The sequence below is a fragment of the Pinus tabuliformis genome, chromosome 1_2 (assembly GCF_031772625.1).
Source record: "Pinus tabuliformis cultivar Carrire ecotype Pingquan chromosome 1_2, CPIR1, whole genome shotgun sequence".
In the NCBI taxonomy this organism is placed as follows: Eukaryota; Viridiplantae; Streptophyta; class Pinopsida; order Pinales; family Pinaceae; genus Pinus; species Pinus tabuliformis.
This window is the reverse complement of record NC_142298.1, coordinates 1,153,650,214-1,153,667,228: the sequence shown is the minus strand read 5'-3', so window position 1 is coordinate 1,153,667,228 and position 17,015 is coordinate 1,153,650,214. Positions and strand designations below refer to the sequence as shown.

Here is a 17,015-nt window from a genome sequence, read left to right as displayed (position 1 = left end):
TAAACCCATCAGAAACTTTGAAACTCAAACTGCATCAACCAACAATCAGTTAATCTGAACAATCATATCATTGTCACCAGAACATTGTGTTGAACCCAGAAACCTGCATCATCATTCAGAACTAGCTACAACCTCAAAAATCATGCATTAAAATGTATACGCTACTTTACTGAACCCTACCTGCGCGTATACGCTACTTCTTGTAATCAAACCTGTGTATACCTCCAAAACTACTGAAACATAAAATTTCTGAATCAAGTTTATACCAACCAGTATTATGTTGACCATATACTGTCTATTTACAGAGCTTTACACAGGCAGTAGCAGATATCACCCTTCTCACTTATACAATCAATCAATCAGATACCAAACTCCTTATGCATTTAGTTTTACATTCAGATCTAAGAAGACTTCATTGATAGACAGTAGTAAAACAACAGAACTGATCAGATAGATCAGTCAGATCTGAAGAAAAAGGCTTTTCTTTTGTATATGCTACTTGGAAGAGTAGAACCTACGTGTACACATGCTTTTACTGAGACGAACCAGCATACAAATATGCAAATATTGGCTCATAACTTTGTTGCAATTCCAAACTTCAGACAAACCCAGATCATGACATTTAAAGAATAAAACCTTTGTACATAATCAGATCATTCAATGATAAGTCATTTCAGGTCTCATGATCCTGATCCAACATTGAATTCAAGGTGTACATAAATATTTCAGATCAAATCACCAACATAGCCCCTGCAACATAAAATATACTTCAGATAGAAGTATTCCTTAGAAACCCATTCACTTGCACACTTGGCCTTATGATCTTCTCCTCCTTATATAGATTTTGGCCTTTCTCAATACCTCGGACCAAAACCACTTAGTGACTCGTGGTATTCTTGGGCGGGATCAAATATTAGTTACTCCGCTCAATATTGTGGGCTAACACCATGGTATTGACCCCTCATATTCTCTACTCTTAATTTTCCAACCTGTACGTGATTTTCCTCTTGTGAGAGTGTGTGTATACATCTACGCTATTTTTGTTTTATCGACCAGCGTATATAGCCTATTTTGACTAAGTGGACATGCGTATACTTCTTAAATTTCTTTGCTTCAACCTTTTCCTTCAACTTCTTTATTCTGATTAGTAGACCTTAGTTTCATCTTCTTGTTCTTCTGTACCACTTCCCTGTTAGCTCTGAATATCCCTGTTATACTGTGAGTTTCCTTTTATCAAAACTAAACTGACCGGGAGTGAGTTTCCATGAAGCACAACACTTGTATCATAATGCCAACAAAATCTACATGAATGTCCTCATGCTAAGGAGGAGATAAAAATGTGGGTGTTAGAAAAATTTAGCACTGACATGTGGACAAAACAAGTAAGCAAAAAAAATGTATATTATGTCAAAGAATTTAACTCCTCTTGGAAGCATGATGATAAAGAGTATTTGATTTCTTCAATCAAGCTAAAAGATAAAATTTTAATTGCACAGTTGAGGACTAGCTCCCATCATCTAAGATGTGAAACTAATAAATGGACGATCCCTAAAGAAGAATGGGAAGAACAAACTTGCATTTTTTTTAGCAGAGCAGTGGTAGAAACAAAATGGCATTTTATCAAAGAATGTGATGTGTATGAAGGTATTTGTCATCAGTTTGATAACAATCTAAAGGTGAATAGTCTCAATGAGATTTTTGAGGAGGCAAGACTTCACAAAACAGCAAATTTCTTACTCCATATCCATAACAGCAAAATCAACATGGAAAAGAATCTAAATATGGTCTAAGTTGATAGTTGGCGGTCCCTTAGACAGTGAGGTCTCGTGGACATCATTAAAAACCATTCAATTGAATTCATTTACTTAAGTTGGGTTTGGTGCGTATGTGTCATTTGCATGGCGAAGAGACTAGGGAAACAGCACGTAAATAACGAGACGAACTAGTCAGCAAGAGGGAAAATTCGGGTCATGATCTAGGCAGGACCCACATAGTCGCAACAGGATTGTGTGAAGGCACTGATCATTTGATGAGGGATGGAAATGATGTGATAGTGCACAGATAGATCACCCAAGTAGTTTATTGATTCTACGTTTTGAAAAGGTGACCGTTTTTTTCACTTTTACGGCCATCTAACATTGAAACCAATATTTATGGAGCTATAACTCCATTAATGCACAGGGGCAGTGTATGCCACCCGTTGGATTTTGTACTTTCAAAAATCCAATGAGTGGCATATACTAACCTCATGCACTAATGGATCTATAGCTCCAGAATATTGATCGCCATCTGACATCTCCTCGATGAACACACCCACCTCGTGCGTATTCGTTGTCTCCAACAAAGGATATCTCTGTTTCCAGTCCCGACGTAGTCTCCGTCCAACATCCTATCACTATGGTTATACTAGATGACCATCACTTAGCCATCCATTAATGGAACATCTGACCCCGGATTTACATCTCAAAATCTTTCTCGCAAATTTGAATTTTGAAGTCACCACATCGTTCCCTTCGTAAATAATCAGTAGGAGACCTCCTTAAAATTTTCATCGCTTGGAAGCACTACTTCAAATGAGAATAACAAAAGTGGAGAATGCAGCGCCACAAAACAGAGGTCTCAAACAAAATCTATCAACAACCCACTGGTTACTAGTTTATGAATCCTCCTTCTTGTGGTGGTGATGGCAACAATAGTAGCACTACATGTCCCACATGTCATCGCTAATGCTTGTTTGATGATAGTGGAAATGTAGAAAAAAAGGAAGGTGAAGGAGTGTGGTGGGAAACAACAAACCTATTGACAAGAGAATCAATGGAACAAGAAGCAAAGGCTTTAAGAAATAAAGTAGAGCAGCATTGAGCAACAAATGCAAAATTCTAGTGAGGTGTCTGGCATCTCTGAGCAAACGAAGCAAGACACCGATGAGTAAGAGAATCCACACACCTCACTAGAATTTAGTGTATGTTTCCAAATGATAATCTGCGTCATTTCTTGAAGTTGTAACTTCTTGTTCTGTTAATTCTCTTGTCAATATCTTTCTTGTCTTCCATCACACTCATTCACCTCCCTTTCTTCTACGTTTCCACTGTCATCAAACAAGCATTAGTGATGACATGTGGGACATGTTGTGCTACTATTGTTTCCATCGCCACCACCAGAAGGAGGATTCACAAATGAGTAACCAGTGGATTTTCTGTTTTTGATCCTGACGTAGTCTCTGTCCAACACCATGTCGCCATGGTTATGTTGGATGACCATCACATAGCCATCCATCGATGGAACATCTAACCTTAGATTTACCTCTCAAAATCTTTCCCACAAATTTGAATTTTGAATTTCAAAGTCACTAGATTGTGCCCTCCATAAATAATCAGTAGGAGACCTCCTTAAACTTGTCATCGCCCGGAAGCGCTTCTTCAAATGAGAATAACAATAGTGGGGAATGCAACCCCAAAAAATAGAGCTCTAAAACAAAATCTATCAACAACCCACTGGTTACTAGTTTGTGAATCAGTTTCCAAGCAAAGGAAAATTGTAGACTTGTAAAAATTATTGAACTGTTATCACTAATTGGGCAGAGTCTATAATTGGGGAGTTTCCCCTCCCATTGAAGAAAATTGTATTTTTTCTATGAATATGAAGAATGTTATGATGATGTGAAGAATATGTGAATGTTTATTTACATTGCGTAATAATACTTAGTATAAGAAACAGAAAATAAACTAAACTAAGTGTTGAAGAGTTAGGCATATCCCGTATTCATAATTATTGGTGAAAAGAAAGTGGGTAGCAGTGCCACAGTTGCCTATGTGCAGTTGAAATACCACCGCCAAGATAGGGACATGACAGTTGGTTCCCGCCCATCCGGGTCAATGCACCCACATGCGCCTACCTGCACGTCGAGTTGTGTGCGCTCACCTAGGTCATTTTTGCACGCCCGTTCAGCACTCATTCATACTTCCCTTTGGCTATGGCTACTTCGGCCCTTGGCTCTGCCTCCATCCGCCTGTGCCTTCACTCTTTATTTATGCTTACTCTTTCTCACCCAAATCTCTTGGATGTTTATCGCTTGAGTTTGCTTGGATGTTTTTCTACCAAGTCGTCCATCTCCTATATATACACGGCACCCAATTCTTAGAGGGGATCAGCCCTCCTCTAAACTGACCATTCATTCCACCATATCACTCATCATTTAGGTCGACCCAACTACGTGTTGGATCGCCCACACGTTAGCCCAACTACATGTTGTCTAACCGTATAAGGTCTCCATGGCGCCCAACACTTAGCTGATTTTACCTTTCGGTTTTTCAACTCGCGTGTTGACTCATCACCATGTCAACTCGTCACCTTTAACCGATGTCGCCCACTATTGCATAAAACCAAACTCGCTCTCTACACAACTCGTCGCATAAAACCGAGTTTGCCTCCAACTCGTCGCACAAAACCGAGTTTGCCTCCGACTCATTGCACAAAACCGAGTTTGCCTCCGACTCGTCGCACAAAACCGAGTTTGCCTCCAACTCGTCTCATCGCACATAACTATGACAGCTCATGGACCTGACATAACTGTGACGCCCCTATCCTAGCGGTGGTCTTTCAACCGCACATAGGCAGGTGTGACACCTTTACCCACTTTATTTTCACCAATTATGAGTACGGAATACGCCTACTCTTCAATACTTAGTATTATTACACAATGTAAATAAACATTCACATATTCTTCACATCATCGTAACATCATTCATATGCACAGTGGAAATACACTTTTCTTCAATGGGAGAGGAAACTCCCCAAATATAGTCTGCCCAATCAGTAATAACAGTTCAATAATAATTTTTACAAGTATACAATTTTCCTTTGCTTGGAAACCTCAAGTTTTCCTTTAACAAAGCTTCCAAGTTACACCCTCCAACTTGCCTTCAAAATCACAACTTGACTGCTCACCGTGTCGGGTTTCCACGGGTCGAGTCGCCCAACTCATCGGGTTGGTTCACCCACCGTTCAGTAGCGCCCAACTATGCAGCTCGTTCATTCAATGCAACTCGTCATTCATTGGGTTAGGTCTCCCAACTCATTGGGTCGGGTCGCCCACCATTCAGCAATGCCTAATTGTTCTGCAACTCGCTTGCCCGACTCATTACTCATTCACTGCAACTCGTCAGCTCATTCATTCACGCCCATCCTCTGCAGCTCATCTACCAACTTGCCTTTTGGGTCATGTCTTCCCGCCCTTCCAGGTTGACACACCCACATGCATCCACCTACACGACGAGTCGTGTGTGCTCGCACAGGTCGTGTCTGCATGCCCATTCATCACTCGTTCAGACTTCCCTCTGGCTACGGCTTCTTCGCCCCTTGGCTCTGCCTTCGTCTGCCTACACTTTCACCCTTTTCTTATGCTTATTCTTGCTCGCCCAAATCTCGTGGATGTTTATCGCTTGATTTTGCTTGGATGTTCTTCTAACAAGTCGTCCATTTCAATATATACATGGCACCCAAATGTTAGAGGTGGTCGGCCCTCCTCCAAGCCAACCATTCATTCCACCATATCGCCCATCATTCGGTTCGGCCCAACCATGTGTTGGCTTGCCCACACATTAGCCCAACTACATGTCGTCCAACCGTATAAGATCTCCACGATGCCCAACACTTAGCCAATTTTACCTTTCATTTTTCGACTCTCGTGTTGACTCGTCACCATGTCAACTTGTCATTTTTAACCGATGTCACCCATTTTACCTTTCATTTTTCGACTCTCGTGTTGACTCGTTGCCATGTCAACTTGTCGTTTTTCACCGATGTCGCCCACCATCGCATAAAACTAAACTCGCCCTCCGCACAACTCATCGCATAAAATCGAGTTTGCACGACTCGTCACACAAACCCAAGTTTTCCTATGACACGTCTCGTCGCACATAACTATGTCAACTCGTGGACCTGACATACTCCACCACTCTGAAAATGTTGTCGTCCTTGACAACACCATCCCATCAACCACCATCTCTAAGACCATAAGTACAGGCACCCATATGTATCCACCTATGACCTGCCTCATGCCATCGATATGTCAAACTCTACAAGAAAATCATGTGTTAGATCCCCTCGTGTTGGTAACTAGTTGGGTAGCTAATCCAACCGTACATTGCCTCCACAAGAATGCATGCTCCCTACATCATCATGACTCATCTCTGCACCCTGCTGCCAATCGTGTTCATCTCGCCCCAGATGTTTGCTCAAAATATAGGAGACTCACTACCATGAGCAGCTAACAATGAGCCTCATCTCCATGTCAATCTAAGAAGAGAGGGAGGAAGTGGAGGCTGAAGGTTCTCCCTCTTCCTCAACTAATAGCTCAATCCACCTGTCTGGATCTTCCTCCTCCAATCTCTGCATGTATGCTTCCTGACTTTCCACCTGAACTTCGGGTTTAGCATCTTCATCTCCTTCCGCTGCCTCTAGTCTTCTCGTCAAGTCCAAGATACTATCAGACAATGCTCTAATCACATGTGACTGCTGCAGAAGATTTTCCTCTGCAAAAGACAACCTCTTATACAGTTCTTCATCCTGCTTGACTTCCTCCACATTAATTGTTGTCAATTTACACTCAGTTGTCGTAGCTCCCACGGTTGATATTCCAATAGGATCGTCGTGTCGCCCAACGTAAATGTACAATGTCTTCAAGTGTGGTACCATCATAGCTTCAAATTGTTTCATAAATTCCATACCCACTACAACTTCATAGTCATCTATCCGTACAATTGTGAAATCGATTTTCCCCGTCCATTCACCTATGCTCACATCCACTTTCTCTATTATACCAATCACTGAATCAAGTGGATAATTCATTGCTTTCAACTGTGCTTGAGCTGGTATAAACTTCAACCCAATCTTCCTCATGAATTTATGAGTCGTACCACTATCTACCATAGTGAGTATAGTGCCTTGCCCAATCTTCACTTCCACATACTCCAACTTGTTCCTTTCAGGATCCCGTTGTGAGACTACTTTCCTACTACTGCAGCTCACAGAATTTGCATCACTCCAACGGATGGTTCTTCTTTCTTCTTCTTTGCATCGACTTGTGCTACTGCTTCCACTTTCGGTCTTGAAGGACAATCCTTCACATGTGTGGTTCTTCACAAATCCAACAATTCAGAGGCTTCTTTGTCTTCGACTTATCATTCGATCTCGAAGGCTCTTCTTTCATAGACTTCTCTTTGGCTTGTATGTTTTCTTCTCTCTCTTCAGTTCCTTCATGTAATGTTCTACCAAGCAATCAACTGCTGCAACTTCTTCCTCTAGTCCCTTGATATTCTGCCTATTTACCTTATTACCTACCAAAGGTTTCAATCTTATAATGAAATTGAACACCTTGTCCTTTTTTGCCATATCAGGTAACTCCAAGATCACACTCGAGAACTCTTGTTGATATGCCAGTAGATTCCTTGTTTGCTTCATATACTTAATCTTCGTCCTTGCATCCCAAGTCTCATCTAATGGGTTGAAATGAGTTTGCAAATCTTTCTTCATGTCTTCCCAAGTAGATATTTCCTCAGTATCACCATTGGAAATCTGATCCATCTTTCTTTGCCCCCACATCTTAGCATCATTTGCCAAGAATTGAGAAACTACTTTTACTTTGGCTTCATCATCAAGTAAGCCCAAACGCTCCAAGTATTTCTATGATACCAACTGTCGCGCCCCTATCCTGGTAGTGGTCTTTCAACCACACATAGGCAGGTGCGGCACCACTACCCACTTTCTTTTCACCAATACTTATGAGTACAAAATACGCTTACTAGTTTACTAGTTTGTGAATCCTCCTTCTGGTGATGGTGATGGCAACAATAGTAGCACAACATGTCCCACATGTCATCGCTAATGGTTGTTTGATGACAATGGAAATGTACAAAAAAGGGAGGCCACAGAGTGCGGTGGAAAAACAACAAACCTATTGACAAGAGAATCAATGGAACAAGAAGATATGACTTCAAGAAATAAAGCAGATCAGTATTGAGCAACAGATGCAAAATTCTAGTGAAGTGTATGGCATCTCTGAGCAAATGAAGCAAGACACCGATGAGTAAGAGAAGCCCACACCTCACTAGAATTTAGCTTATGTTTCCCAATGCTAATCTGCACCATTTATTGAAGTTGTAACTTCTTGTTTCGTTGATTCTCCTGTCGATAGGTTTCATGTCTTCCACTGTCATCAAACAAGCTTAGCGATGACATGTGGGACATGTTGTGCTACTATAATTGCCATCACCACCACCAGAAGGAGGATTCACAAATGAGTACTCATTAGGTTCTCTGTTTTCAAACCCTACGTAGTCTCTGTCCAACATCCTGTCACCATGGTTATGCTGGATGACCATCACATAGCCATCCATCGTGGAACATCTAACCCCGGCTTTACATCTCAAAAGATTTCCTGCAAATTTGAATTTTGAAGTCACCACATCGTGCCCTCCATAAATAATCAGTAGGAGACCTCCTTAAACTTGTCATCACCTAAAATTGCTTCTTAAAACGAGAATAACAGTGGAGAATGCATCCCCACAATACAAAGCTCTGAAACAAAATCTATCAACAACCCACTAGTTACTAATTTGTTAATCCTCCTTCTGGTGGTGGTGATGGAAACAATAGTAGCACAACATGTCCCACATGTCATCGCTAATGTTGTTTGATGACAGTGGAAATGTAGAAAAAAGGGGGGCCAATGAGTGAGGTGGAAAACAACAAACCTATTAATAAGAGAATCAATGGAACAAGAAGTTATAGCTTCAAGAAATAGAGTAGAGAAGCATTAAGTAACAGATACAAAATTCTAGTGAGGTGTATTGCATCTCTGAGCAAACGAAGCAAGACACCAATGAGTAAGAGACACCACACACCTCACTAGAATTTAGCATATGTTTCCCAATGCTAATCTCACCATTTCTTGAAGTTGTAACTTCTTGTTCCATTGATTCTCTTATTGATAGGTTTCATGTCTTCCACCACACTCCTTCACCTCCCTTTCTTCATCGTTTCCACTTTCATCAAACAAGAATTATCGATGACATGTGGGACATGTTGTGCTACTATTGTCACCATCACCACCACTAGAAGGAGGATTCACAAATGTGTAACTAGTGGGTTATCTGTTTTCGGTCCCGACATAGTCTCTTTCCAACATCTTGTCGCCATGGTTATGCTAGATGACCATCACATAGCCATCCATGAATGGAACATCTAACCTTGGATTTACATCTCAAAAGCTTTCCTGCAAATTTGAATTTTTGAATTTTTAAGTCACCACACCGTGCGCTCCGTAAATAATCAGTGGGAGACCTCCTTAAACTTGTCATCGCTTGGAAGCGCTTCTTCAAATGAGAATAATAGTGGAGAATGCAGCCCCACAAAACAGAGCTCTGACACAAAATCTGTGAACAACCCAATGGTTACTAGTTTGTGAATCCTCCTTCTAGTGGTGGTGATGGCAACAATAGTAGCACAACATGTCCCATATGTCATTGCTAATGTTTATTTGATGACAATGGAAATCTAGAAAAACAAGGAGGTGAAGGAGTGCGGTGAAAAACAACAAAACTATTGACAATAGAATCAATGGAAAAAGAAGTTACGGCTTCAAGAAATGAAGCAAAGCAGTATTGAGCAACATATGCAAAATTCTAGTGAGGTGTATGGCATCTCTGAGCAAACAAAGCAAGACACCGATGAGTAAGAGAAGCCACACACCTCATTAAAATTTAGCCTAAGTTGGTCAATACTAATCTACGTCATTTCTTGAAGTTGTAACTTCTTGTTCTGTTGATTCTCTTGTCAATAGGTTTCATGTCGTCCACCGCACTCCTTCACCTCCCTTTCTTCTACGTTTCCACTATCATCAAACAAGCATTATTGATGACATGTGGAACATGTTTTGCTACTATTGTTGTCATCGCCACCACGAGAAGGAGGATTCACAAATGAGTAACTTGTGGGTTGTTGATAGACTTTGTTTCAGAGATTTGTTTTGTGGGGTTGCATTCTCCATTGTTGTTATTTTCATTTGAAGAAGCACTTCCAAGCAACAACATGTTTAAGGAGGTCTCCTATAGAAGGATCAATGTGACTTCAAAATTCAAATTTGCGAAAAGCTTTTGAGATGTGAATCCAAGGTCGTGTGTTCTATCAATGGATGGCTATGTGATGGTTATCCAGCGTAACCATGGCAACAAGATGTTGGGTGGAGACTATGCTGAGACAGGAAATGGAGATAGCCTTTACCAGAGACAACAAGTACAGGCGAGATGGGTGTGCTCACTAAGGAGATGTTAGATGACTAGAAAAGCGAAAAAAATAGTCATCGACTTTTCAAAACGTAGAATCGATAGACTATGCCGATTAAATTCCTCACATAACTGTGACATTCACCAATAACGTCAAAGAGATCATTGACATCTCCAAAATGAAGATGTTATTGAAAGTCAAATAATAAATTAAGACCAGCTTGTACATAAAAATTTGATAATACAACCAACCAAAAATTTTAAAATACATATATAATCATTACAAAATAAAAATAAACCAATCAAATTTGAAATAAATATATTAAAACATTATAAAAATAATAATAAAATGAAAAAAATGAAAAAATAATAAAATAATCTTTCTGAAAAATAATAAAATTCAAAATCGAAAAAATTATTAAAAAAAAAAAATACAATTTTTTATAATCGAAACAAACTAATAATGGCTTAAGCGTGAAATAACACAATATATACTGCAACAATCAAAACAAACTAATAATTGATCAAGCGAAAAAACAATACAATATATCCTGTCCGCTGCAGCTATAATAATTTGAAAAATGGTTTCACTTCAACGAATTTGTTCCGCGATAAAATCCAGCCCTCGAAATGAATTTCAATCGACTAGCCTAATTTTTTATTAATTAAGTTTGTTCGGCTAAAATTTTATTAATTATTAATTAACTTTATTCGTCGATTTACGCGAGTTCCGTTGTAATGCATTCGACAGAATTGTGATGAATTTAACTTCTTTTCATAGACTAATTCCCGTCCGTCCCAGGAATTCCACAGCCGCCATTTCCTCCACCGCGAGCAGCCAAGCGGCGGGTTCGCATTCTTCCCTCCAACAGCACCCGGGTCAATTTTTCCACTTGCAGCAAATACAATCTCCACCATCAAAAGCCAGATTTTGACAACACAGAGCCGACAGAAACTCCTCCTCGCTATCATCTCCAAATCTCTGTATAGAAGACTCTGCAGAGAAAACTAAATCTACTTGACAAAACTGCACAATGAAATTACGCTCTAAATTTTTAAATAGAGAAAATTTATTTTTTTGGGAACGAGTGATTTATTATAAGGAATGCTTTAACAGTGTACTCATTCACTCACCATTAATCCAAAGTCTCATGAATTTGAACCAGTGACCTATCACAAGGAGTGCCTTAACAATACATCTATTCACCATCAATCCAAAACTCCATCCCACCATTCACTCACCATCAATCCAAAGCCCCATGAATTTAAACCAGTAACCTAAAAAATGCCTTAACAATACACCTATTCACCATCAAATCAAAACTCCTTAACGAGACAATAAAAATTGTATTTTATCACCACCACATCTGACAACAACACAACAACAGATTTGGAGTGTACGATTCTCTTTATGGTTGCTTGCCAAAATGAGTATACCAATTCTAAACATAGGCGCTGCTGCCAGTTTTTTTTCATGTTAGGTCGGTGGAGAAGATGGGTGTGCAATGGGAGCCGCTGCTATTTGACAAAAGGGGCCTACAAGCGTATTCTTCTACGTCTAGAACTGTGCATCATTAATGGATACATTTAATGGTCCATCTATCTCCATTAACATCCACCCTTCGGATCTATCCAGCTAAGCCCTTTCTGTAACTGTAATTAATTCTCTCAGCGATCCTGCCCCGTCTTTGTAACGCCGTTTCACAAGCCAGCGAATGACTGACTGGAAATAATGTCCTGTCTTGAATTTTGAATTTTAGAAAACGGTTGTGCACGTCCATTTTTTATCGGTATGTTTTTATATCTTTAATTTTTTATTTATTCAAAATTCTATACATATTTAAAATTTCATAAATATTTTATTTAATTCAATTAATATTTTAAAAATACAAATTATTAGTATTTTATGATCCTTGACTTTAAATTTGATTGTTGATTTTTCAAATATTCTAAAATCAAACATGGGCGCGTCAAAAAATTAATCCCACCCATATTGTCAAATATTCAAAGAATCCGCAATCTACTTAAAGATGCCTGCTTGGCATTGCTCAACACAGCGCACACAAATGTGGTGGCTCGGTACAAATACATGGCATTTACAACCTCTACACTGTAAAAATGGCTTCTTTCGAAAACAATGTCCCGTGGTCTCCTCTCTTGGGTTGGCATGTTGCATGTCGAGCCTGGTCCTAAGACCTGCGATGGTTGAAGTCCAAATTAACAAAGTTGACTTCAGGATTCGATTTTAAGTCCAGATTTTTTTGGGTTTTATAAATTATTTTTAATCTCTATTTTTAATTTGAAGGACATTAAAATATCATTTTCGTTTTAACAAAATAAACCTTTTTACTAAACTGACTCATGATTGTAATTTCAAGACCGTTATAAAAACGGATATTCAAATATATTTTTAATCAATATTGAAAAATATATATATCAGTATGACATGGAAAAATCTAAAACAAAATAATAAAATTATATAAAATAATAAATATATATATATATATATATAAATTAATTAATTAATTAATATGGAAAATCTAAAACAAAATAATATATGAAAAACAAAATATCGAAATGTATGGAAAAAAATTTATCAAAAATATGAAAAAACTAAAATTTAAATATAACAAAAATAAATTAATATTATAAAAACTTTTTATAATCCAAAGATTATTAAGACTTTCATTTTTCATTGGCAATGAGTTACATCCAGATGAAACGAAAAATAAATTTCAAAGAAAATGCGAATTTAAAGATAATTGAAGAATTGAAACCAAGATAGTACAAAGTAAACCGTACGGTTAAAACCCTAATCATTTCTATCGAAAGGCGCAGGGAAGTGACACGGTAAAATTACCTTAAGAAAGAAAGTTAGCAATAAATGCAAAAAGTTTCATAATTATAAGTAATAATATAAATTCATAAATTATAATTGTAAGTAATAATATAAATTCATAAATTATAAATGGGTTATTTAAGTTTTAAAATTATTTTTGTTTGGTTAAAAATTAGTTTTTTTAAAGGAAATAAGTTAATGATCCAAGATTCATATGTATCTGGGAGGAGTAAAAGGTTGCCCCTTCACAAATCACTAGTAAGTCATTTTAGGTGGGTGATAAATCAACCTTCACTAATAACAACAAGATATAACTGTCTTCATTGCTGATTTGCCAACTAAATAATGATAAGTTTTCTGATAGTTTAAAAAAAACATAAGATTCAAATTGATTAAAAGAAAAAAATAAAAAACAAAAAAAACTACCAATTGAAATTTTTTAAGATCTTCTTTCAAATGATTAAAAAATAATAATGAAAACAGGAACAATATAAGATCATAAAAAATGATATTATTAAAATCCTTATTATACAAAGAATTTATGGAACTGGGATTGGATTAGAGTTTATAAATAAAGATGACTAACTATTGTAGGAAAAAATAATTGAAGTCTAAATATGGTATATAATTAAAACAATACAATATTTTTAATATCTTAAATGATCTATATACATCTCTCAACAGATAGCTCTGAAAAAAGACAAAGTAAACTGTAAATATTATTAATTAAATTAATTAAAATTTAAGTATAAAACTTTTTTAAAATTATTAAGATTTAAATGATAAAAACTTTTCAAATCTATTTGAAAATTTACGTCCAGAAATAAAAATAAATAATTCAAATTATTAAAAATACATATTTTCAATAAAAATAGGCTACGGAAATTTAAAACATTATAATTAAAAATATATATAAATATCTTTTTCAAAAAAATCATTAAATCATTTTATTTTATTTTTTTCAATGAGAATTTTTTAAAATGAGAATTAACAGAACAATATTCATATTTTAGAAAGAAAATCAATACAACCATATTCATAGGCCTCCAATCATTATAATAATTATTATCAATTAATATCATTAACAAAAAAATTGCCCCTAATCATTATAATAATTATTATCAAAAAAATCTTAGCGAAGAAAAAAACGATGATTCTGTCAACCATCTAATTATACAATTCCAATTAAAAATAATAATAATAATAATAATAAATTAAGAATTAAGAAAAATAATAATAATAATAATAAAATAATTAAAAATAATTATTATTATCAAAAATATCATTGACAAAAAAATTAAATCTTAATGAAGAAAAAAAATGATGATTTAACAATTAAAAATAATAATACATGAACAATTAAAAAAAGTTATGGAAATTTAGACAATATTTTGAAAAAATCCAGCAGAGATTTTTATAAATCTAAATAAAAGCTGTCAAAATTCATAATTTTAGATGATCTAGACAATTTTGATGGTTGCTGAATCTGTTTCTACTATCCAATACATGATTCAAACACTCCTACAAAGTTTTTTTTTTTAATTTTTTGCCAGACCATCCAAGCAATTCCCCGCCTCTATAAACCACTCGTTTAAAAAATTAAAATAAAAACATCTAACAATAAAAATAAACAACCTTCTATCCCCAACAAGTAAAATGCAAAATATAAATCAAAGGAAAAACACTTACAACGTTAAATCGGGAATACAGGATACTCCGAGTTACGGCCGCGATCATATATATATATCAGGTTTATGGAAAATAAAACCAACTAAATATTGAAAATTGAACGATAATTAAAAAGAAAAAAATAAATTGAAATATGAAACTTTTGCCCAAATTTTATAGAGGGTAAGTTTGAAGTTATTATTTTACTTTTTGAAAATAATTTGAAAAGGTGAAAAGGTACAAAATTATTAAGTAATCACATAGAAATTCATATATAGATGGGTTTCTAATTAATAAGTGTAATTCAATAATTTGCAAAGGTACACAATTGTAGAAATTCATATAAATGGGTTTCTAATTAACAAGTGTAACTCGATAATTTGAAATGTAACTCGATAATTTGAAAAGGTGCAAAATTGCCGAGATTTAAAAATAAAATAAAACAAAAACCTCTAGTTTTCGCGTTACCAACGAGTGTGGTTCAATAATTTGAAAAGGTACAAAGGTGTCGAGGCCCACGCTTCAACGAATTTGTTACACGAATTTCAACAGATTTGAGATGAATTTTAACCTAACGTTCACAGCCTAATGTTTCGTAAATAAGAACTCTAGTTTTCGCGTTACCCACGTTCCATTGTATAGCGTTTTGGCAGAATTCTGATAGGCCAACTATATTGGGTATAAAATTCTGATACCCGTACAAATTTTCGTGTTGACACACATCAATAAAACAAGCGCCATACAGATTAGGTTGAAACAGACATTCATAAGATTGCAAGAGAAAACATTAAACATCAATGGAGACGGTGCAGAAAACTAAACATCACTGCATTCACACCACGAGACATGCAAAACATTTCATGTTTTTATTTATATGCGCCATATAAGAGGAACATAGGCCAACACCCATTAGCAGAAGAACTAAAGGCCATTCGTCATATAAGTTGAAAGAGTCCAGAGCCATCAAAAGCTCATCCATACTCCATTACAAAATCAACTGTACATTATATAAGCACTAGTTAATATATACTATTTGTAAACAAAAACAGACACAAAACCATAGATATAGTCCTTATTTGTCTAGCAGTAAGCGCTGCATTTGTGCTTGCAGTCCATGGTGCAACCGCCGCCGCCACCACCGCCGCCCCCCTTGGATCCCCACTTGCCAGACGACTTGAAACAACTTTTGGGACAACTCAGCCGCTTCTTATAACAGGGCCCCGGATCCGAACACACGACGTAAGGCCTGAAACTTCCGCCTCCACTGCCGCCAATAATTCCAGCGAACGGCACCCCTCCAAACACACCGCCCCATCCATTGCCTGTCCCTGTCCCCGGAATTCCACCACCGGAGCCGCCATTTCCTCCACCGCGAGCACCGCCGCCGCCATGTCCTCTGGCCGGGGCGGGCGGTGGGTTCGCATTATTCCCTCCAACAGCACCCGGATCAGTTTTTCCACTTACAGCAAATACAATCTCCACCATCAAAAGCCAAAGAACACAGAGCCGCCAGAAACTCCTCCTCGCCATCTTCTCCAAATCTCCGTATACAACACACTGCAGAAAACACTGAATCTACTTATCAAACACACTACAGACTGCACCAGGATATGACAGAGCAAATCCCTTAAATAGAGAAAACTTAATCCCTCAACAGCGCACTGGAAATTATATTTTATCACCGCCACATCTCACAACAGATTTGGGCTGTACGATTCTCTTTATTGTTGCTTCTAAACGTGGGCGCTGCTGCCAGTGTTTTCTTCATGTTGGGTCGTTGGAGAAGATGGTTGTGCTATGGGAGCGGCTGCAATTTGACAAAAGGGGCCTACAAGCGTATTCTTCAAAGTCGAGAACTGTGCATCATTAATGGAGACATTTAATGGTCCATCTATCTCCATTAACATCTTATGCTTCTGATTTATCCAGCTAAGCCTTCCCTGCAACTGTAATTAATTCTCTCAGCGCTCCTCTCCCAAGTCAGACTGTAAGGATGGTGGTAAAGGTCGGTGATTCCACTAAGGGTCTGTAATTAATTCTCTCAGCGATCTATTCTCGAAATCAGACCGGAAGAATGGTGGCATTCTTCGAACTTCGAGAAGGATTTATGATATACTTAGGGCCGGTGATGGCCATGACTTGTCGGGCTCGAGGAATTCCACTTGGCGTTAGGAAATTTATTAAATTTGGTCGAGTTGTGGACGTCCAACTGCTTTGCCTGCACT

The 17,015-nt window shown here is 37.3% G+C and overlaps 1 protein-coding gene across 1 annotated transcript; it reads right to left on the bottom strand.

The window, feature by feature from the left end:
- Positions 1-15,637: 15,637 nt before the first annotated feature.
- On the bottom strand, positions 15,638-16,528 carry LOC149210313 (uncharacterized). The gene has a single exon (XM_089396680.1). It carries the CDS (start codon positions 16,318-16,320, stop codon positions 15,871-15,873), a length of 450 nt encoding a protein of 149 aa, XP_089252806.1. The 5' UTR covers positions 16,321-16,528; the 3' UTR covers positions 15,638-15,870.
- Positions 16,529-17,015: the final 487 nt, after the last annotated feature.